This window comes from Debaryomyces fabryi (genome assembly GCF_001447935.2).
Source record: "Debaryomyces fabryi strain CBS 789 chromosome Unknown contig00280, whole genome shotgun sequence".
NCBI lineage: Eukaryota > Fungi > Ascomycota > Pichiomycetes > Serinales > Debaryomycetaceae > Debaryomyces > Debaryomyces fabryi.
Genome location: NW_015385706.1, coordinates 276 through 6537, shown reverse-complemented (window position 1 = coordinate 6537; position 6262 = coordinate 276). Strand labels below are relative to the sequence as shown.

At 32.8% G+C, this 6262-nt stretch overlaps 4 protein-coding genes across 4 annotated transcripts; 1 reads left to right on the top strand and 3 right to left on the bottom strand.

Moving 5' to 3' along the window:
* Positions 1-211: 211 nt before the first annotated feature.
* Positions 212-1540, bottom strand: CAG1 (guanine nucleotide-binding protein subunit alpha; the record flags this gene model as incomplete). Its single annotated transcript, XM_015614615.1, has 1 exon — positions 212-1540. One exon carries the CDS (start codon positions 1538-1540, stop codon positions 212-214), a length of 1329 nt encoding a protein of 442 aa, XP_015464560.1.
* A 193-nt stretch (positions 1541-1733) lies between these two features.
* On the bottom strand, positions 1734-3167 carry AC631_05785 (uncharacterized protein; the record flags this gene model as incomplete). The annotated part of the gene is made up of 1 exon (XM_015614614.1): positions 1734-3167. The coding sequence occupies one exon, from the start codon at positions 3165-3167 to the stop codon at positions 1734-1736; it is 1434 nt and encodes a 477-aa protein (XP_015464559.1).
* A 130-nt stretch (positions 3168-3297) lies between these two features.
* On the top strand, positions 3298-4806 carry AC631_05784 (uncharacterized protein; the record flags this gene model as incomplete). Its single annotated transcript, XM_015614613.1, has 1 exon — positions 3298-4806. The coding sequence occupies one exon, from the start codon at positions 3298-3300 to the stop codon at positions 4804-4806; it is 1509 nt and encodes a 502-aa protein (XP_015464558.1).
* Positions 4807-4886: 80 nt separating this feature from the next.
* PCL5 (Pcl5p) lies at positions 4887-5792 on the bottom strand (the record flags this gene model as incomplete). The annotated part of the gene is made up of 1 exon (XM_015614612.1): positions 4887-5792. One exon carries the CDS (start codon positions 5790-5792, stop codon positions 4887-4889), a length of 906 nt encoding a protein of 301 aa, XP_015464557.1.
* Positions 5793-6262: the final 470 nt, after the last annotated feature.

The following is a 6262-nucleotide window of genomic DNA, read 5'->3' as shown; positions in this document are numbered from 1 at the left end:
TTAATTTATAATTCATTACTCAATTGTTTGCCCTTCGTCATTATTCCTATTAATTCTTCTCAATTTATTTTTTTACTCTACTACTCTGTGTTTTCTTATTACAGCATTTTATATATTTAGTATAAAATATATTTATTCTTTAGATTGACGATAACATAATACTATGCACAAATGTTTATTAACAGTAATTAAAACTAATACTCTTGTAATCTTAGATTATACCACTCTTCATCAAATTCTGTTGAACTATTAAATCTGTAACCGCAGATAAAACAAACTTCATTGATTTTGAATCAGTAGCACAAGTCCTATGAACATAAATTGGCTTTTTCGTGGTATTTAAGTTCAAGAAAATCTTTTCGAAAAACTTAACTGCCTCATCCAAATCAGTTGCTTTTCCAGTATAATCTGGGAAATACTTCCTCAAGGGAGATTTTGAAAGTTTTGATTCAAAGAGGTCAATTTTGTTCAAAAACAAAATGAATGGGGTATTAAGGAACCATTTAGAATTGCAGAGTGAATCAAACAAAATGATTGATTCGTGCATTCTGTTAACTTTTTCATCTTCAAATAGCATCTGGTCATACTCAGATATTGCTAATACAAATAGTATCGCTGTTATGTTATCGAAGCAATGAATCCATTTCTTACGCTCCAGGCGTTGACCACCCGCATCTAAAACTTTGAACTTGAAAGAATTGATATTAAAATTGGTTTCGGTAATGCCAGTGGTTTTGATTCTCCCTTTCAAAATGTCCATGTCATTACATAGGTATGTAGGATCAGCAAATTTATGGATACATTCGAAGTAGTAAACTGCACTAGATTCTAGCTGAAATTCATTGGACCTATCAAAGCAATTTTGAATTCCCGAATCTAATTCCCATAGCTTACTTATTGCATCAGCAATCTGTTTCCTCGAACTCATCAATGAATTCTCATGACCTTTATTTCCGTGTATTGATATTTCAGAAAAGCCGTTGTTAAAATATTCTACTCCATTCGAGTCTTTTCTTCTTGGGGATTCAATAGTTTCGTCATCCCAGAAAGACAGGCTGACCACACCAGTACTACTTAGTTTCCGTTTGTTCTTATTCCCTTCACTGTATTTTAGCACATAGTCATTTAAAAAATTAGTTCCGCCTGCGACACCTGTATCTATTTGGTCCAAGGCATTTGCCCGCAAAACTATCTGCTTGTATGGTATCAATGGACTATTATCCTGATCGCATTCCAATCGAATTCCTAACTTCCGTGCTTGAATAATCAATATCTTCATAGACTGGATCACATCTACCCATATAACCTGTGCATACTGCATTCTCTCCTGCTGTGTAAATCCTCCCTTGTGTAATAACTTCATCTGTTTCAAAACTGTAGACTTCCCACTTTCTCCGGCCCCCAATAGTAGCAACTTCACCTGGTTCTTCTCGTTTTGCTTGCTTGTTCGTAATCTTTGTTCTATTGCATCATTGATTTTCTTATCTTGAATAAATGGATCATTTTCGTCCATTTCAGGAACGCTGGCAGCACAACCCATATTCTTGATTTTTTTTGTATGATATCTGAATATATTTCTATCAGAATGACTTAATTGCTACTTATATACCTTTAAACTTTACCATGTTTTAAGATGCTAAATGTGTATGTTTTAGATTTTGTCCCTTACGCCGCATCCTAATCAACGCATTTCTTTTTTTTTTGCAATTATCAATCATGTATAGAGTCTTCATCTATAGAGTTAAACAAAATCCTATATAATACAACAGTATAACAAGGACGGCTAGTAGTATAATCTGTTTAAAAAAGCCATGTATGTTCCATTTTTTAATAAAATTCGAGATTTTAAATTTCAAACTGTCCTTAAAGGAATAACCCTCAGAAGCTGCGAGCGAAGTCGATGTGTATTTCGGGATAGAAGTAGAATATGAGGTTCCTTCTTCTTGTTCTTTCAAAAAATTGGAGATCTTTGTAGCATTTGTAGATGCGCCTGATTGTATTGGTAAGACCGAATAATTATAGCGAGAAGATCTATGCTTGATGTTCCACCAGAGAACCAAAAGTCCCGACAATATCGCAAGAGGAACATAAGTTGCAATACATGCATAGGGAGAAGGTAAATAACATAACTTGGTGTCATAGCTAAACTCGGGAGCATACTCATTTTCAGGATCCCTATTCACAAAAGACAATAATTGGATGCCAGGGTATTTAATTCCCATCGCCATACTGATTGATTTGACAGTGATCTCTCTAGTTACAGGGTCATTTATGACTTCAGTATGGTTTATATCACAGTAATCGTGATCGTCGCCAGAAAAGATGATATTTGGTTTGATTCTTTTTAAAATTTCCAGCGATATATCTTGATCCAAAGCCAGCTTATACTGATAGCCACCACCCAAGTGGAAAACTGGATTCTCTCTCAAAGGTCCACATTTATTAACTTCGACATCTCTGTATAATGGAACATGTGTTAGTAACACTCTTGGCTTATCTCTTTTGCTATCGGCGTCGGCAAAATTTTCGTCTAAAAATTGTCGTGATTCCTTACGAATGTTATTTACAGATGACGAGAGCGATATCGAATCAAGAGTTACGAAATCAACATCATTGATATTAACTATTGCATTGGGATTTCCGAATGTTTCCATGAATCTAGCCTTAGCCTTCAATTTGACCCCGTCAGCCCATCCTATGTCGTGGTTTCCTGCCACATTGACAAAAAAGTTTTCATTAATCGTATAGTCATTTCTCAGAAAAATTTTATTAAATCGTTCCAATTGGTTATAGAAATATTCATCTGTAGAAGATCTACCATTGTCCAAGTAGTCACCCAAAAAAAATACGTAATCAGGCTTGAGATTGTTCATGATAGAATTATAATTTTTATGGATATAAACGTCAACTGTATGCTGGGATAATTTTAGTAAAATTTCATTTCTCTTAGGATATGTATGTCTATCTATAAGTTGTGGGTCTGCAATAAATAATACGTCGGTTCTGCCGCTATCATGTTGCTCTGGTAAATCCGGCCAGAGACAAGACTTTGCCGATTTGTACGGAACATAACGTTCATGGTATGTAAAAGTCAAGAGCCATACTAGCACTATCAATAAACTTAGATTATGTATACCTCTGAATCTTGGAATAGCGAAACGACTCATTTTAGTAGGTATCCTCCAGAATAAAATATAATTTGTGAACTAGGTTTTTTTATCTGTAAGAACAATTTAAACGAGGCTCCAAAAATTTCAGCACATAACGAGAATGTATTACTAACACACAAGTGCAACAATGATTGACAATAACGTTCTTATAGCTATAATTGTAGTCTTGGGTATCAATTATCTATATAGTTGGTATATTGATTCCACGAAGGATGTCAGTGATGTATATTTAAATGAACAATCTATCATAGATGCTACTAGGAAATCAGACGAATCGGCCATTTACAAGTCAAATAAATTGGATTATTCACACGGTTTGAGAATTGGATTAGACATAAGATATAATCATTATAAGCTAAGAAATGGAAACTTATGTGATGTGTGGGAGGTCTTAATGAACGCTACTTCAAGAGATCCTACTAAAGAGATTGTAATACATGATGAAGCAATAAAAATAGCAGAATTAAACTACATGGTTGACAAAATTGGACATTATTTGAAGGATAAAGAAGCCAAGAGGATTGCAATCAATTATAGGAACTCTTTAGTTTGTGTCGAAGTGTTTTGTATCCTTATTGCATGTTTTGTCAATCGTATTACGGTCAATTTCTATGATGACATTGACACTGTTGAAAACATTGATTACTATGTAATCGATAAACAAGAGTTGGAATTAGTTAAGGATAAAAGGTATATTTTATTCAATTCCAGAAGTGAAAACTCTGTATATGGTATCTTAGAAGGAAAACGTGGAGAATTGTTGAAATTTCAAAACGAATATCATCCCGATAAAGATAAGGGTACAGTAATTCAGTTCACTCGTAAGGTAAATCATAGAGTATTATCAAATGTTAGGTTTGCTCAGATTAATTTGATTAGTGGTATTGCATCTACAATCAAGCATATTCCTTTATCACGTATGTGGAGTGATAAAGATACTTTACTCGTGGTGCAATCAAAAGTTAAAACTAATGAAAGTATCCTCAATGAGATATGTAAAATAATGGCTTGCTTTGTTACCAACACAAAGGTTAAAATTATTAATCCTGCTGACTTCTCTGTTATCAAGTCTCATAATCCAACAATATTGTCAATTAATGAATCAGATTTTATTGAAAATGTAAAGCTTGATGAAATCAAACCTCTGAAAAATATTATCAAGAAGCTCCAGTTCAATCAATCTATGAAGTTCCTATCAAAAGGAAAGTTTACCACTACTTACAAAGATGTGTTAAGGTTGATTTATATTCAAACGAGTATAACACAGAAAAGCAAATTGAACACTTTGCAATTAAACGAATTCAGATCGTTGTTGGGCTCGCGGATCATTATGGAGTATGGATATCCAAATGTTGTTGGACCTATAATTCAAACTGATTTCTATGATTACAGAATTATTGCATTAAATAAAGACGTAAATGGATTCGGATGTCTTTCACAATCAATAGAAGCTAAGTTAGTCAATTTACAGAATAACTACGGTTCTATAGTAATAAGAGGCTATAATATTGGTAAGGCATTAAATACGATGAATGATTCAAGCAGACCTTTAGCTGATAATGAAGGATTTATGCCAATATATAATGTACGGGGTAAGTGGGGGAATGATGGATGTTTGTATATATATAACACTTAACGGCGTTTCAAAACAGCTACGATGCTAATACTAATAACAAAATCAATTGTATTAAACTTATAAATAGATATAATTAAATATTACTTACAAGATACTTTAAATTTCTTTTCAATCGAGTAGAAGTCATTATTCATAAACTTTCTCTTACCATTATCAAATAATGAAGGAACATCAGCATCATCATCATAAAGCAAAACCTTCTTACCATATTGATTAATATAATAGTCGTTAAAGCTGCTTTTAATTTCATTCAACTTGCTAATATCCAAATTCATTAAGAATTTTTTCCACTTAATCAATTTATGAGCAATAACATCCACATCTGCTTCCCAAGTGATTTCACTCTTAAAAATCTTATGGAACTTGATGAAATCATAACCAAAAATAAGTAAAATATTACACCAGTTTTCATACTTGGAATTATTAATATAACATTCATAATCTAATAATCCAAGGCAATTTACCTCTATACTTCTCAAGATTTGTAAATTCAAGTCTGACTTAGCATTGGCATCAGTTCCATTGTTACAACCACAGATCTTTAACCAAGTCTTGAAAGAATAATTGGCATCTTGATTAAATTTGGATGCGATGATAAGCAATCCGAGAAACAATTTCTTAGGGCATGTAGGTAACTCACTTCTGCTCTTTTGAATCAACTTCAAGAGATAAAAACAGGTAATTTGCAATGACTGAATAGACGTCTTTGAACGTCTCAAAATCTCAATCATAAAAAATCTCAACTTAATCTTGTTCTCATCCATTTCCGGATACAACACTTTCACCAAATTTATAGAGCAGTTTATCAAAATTAAATTAAATTGCCCTTTATTAAGGTGATGGCTGTAATACTTGAAATTATTTGGTAATACAGTCTCCTTTGCATTCAAAGGTGATAATCCCGATGGAGACAAAGAATCATTGACATAAGTGGTATCGGGGGTAGACTCGATATCATTCGTCAACTTGCACGAATCTAATGACATTTTATAATCTTAATAGCAACTCTATCAGCTAAAACAAACTTGGAAGTAACACAACAAAAACAAGCTGCACGACAAACACGCCAGCTTTCCGAACTTCTAGCACTCAATAATAATAAAAATTCGTTACAGGTGATTTTAAAACATTAGAACACCCTTTAGAGGAACCCAAAATATACAATAAAATAATAAATCTCAAATATGACCAGTCCAGTAACCAATTAACAAAAATAAAGAATTAAATATACCCAATATGCAACCGAAAGCAAATAAAACTACTATGAGTCAACTATGCTCTCTCCTTTAGAAAGATAAATCCGACACGAAAAAAATTAAAACGAAAACACTTGTAGAATATATATATATGTTATTGAAGCTTCAATATATATTCCCTATTTATCATAGAATCCTATTATCAAAATTGGCTGAGAGGATGCGTATTTATATAACATTGTTATCGGAAACTGTGGTTG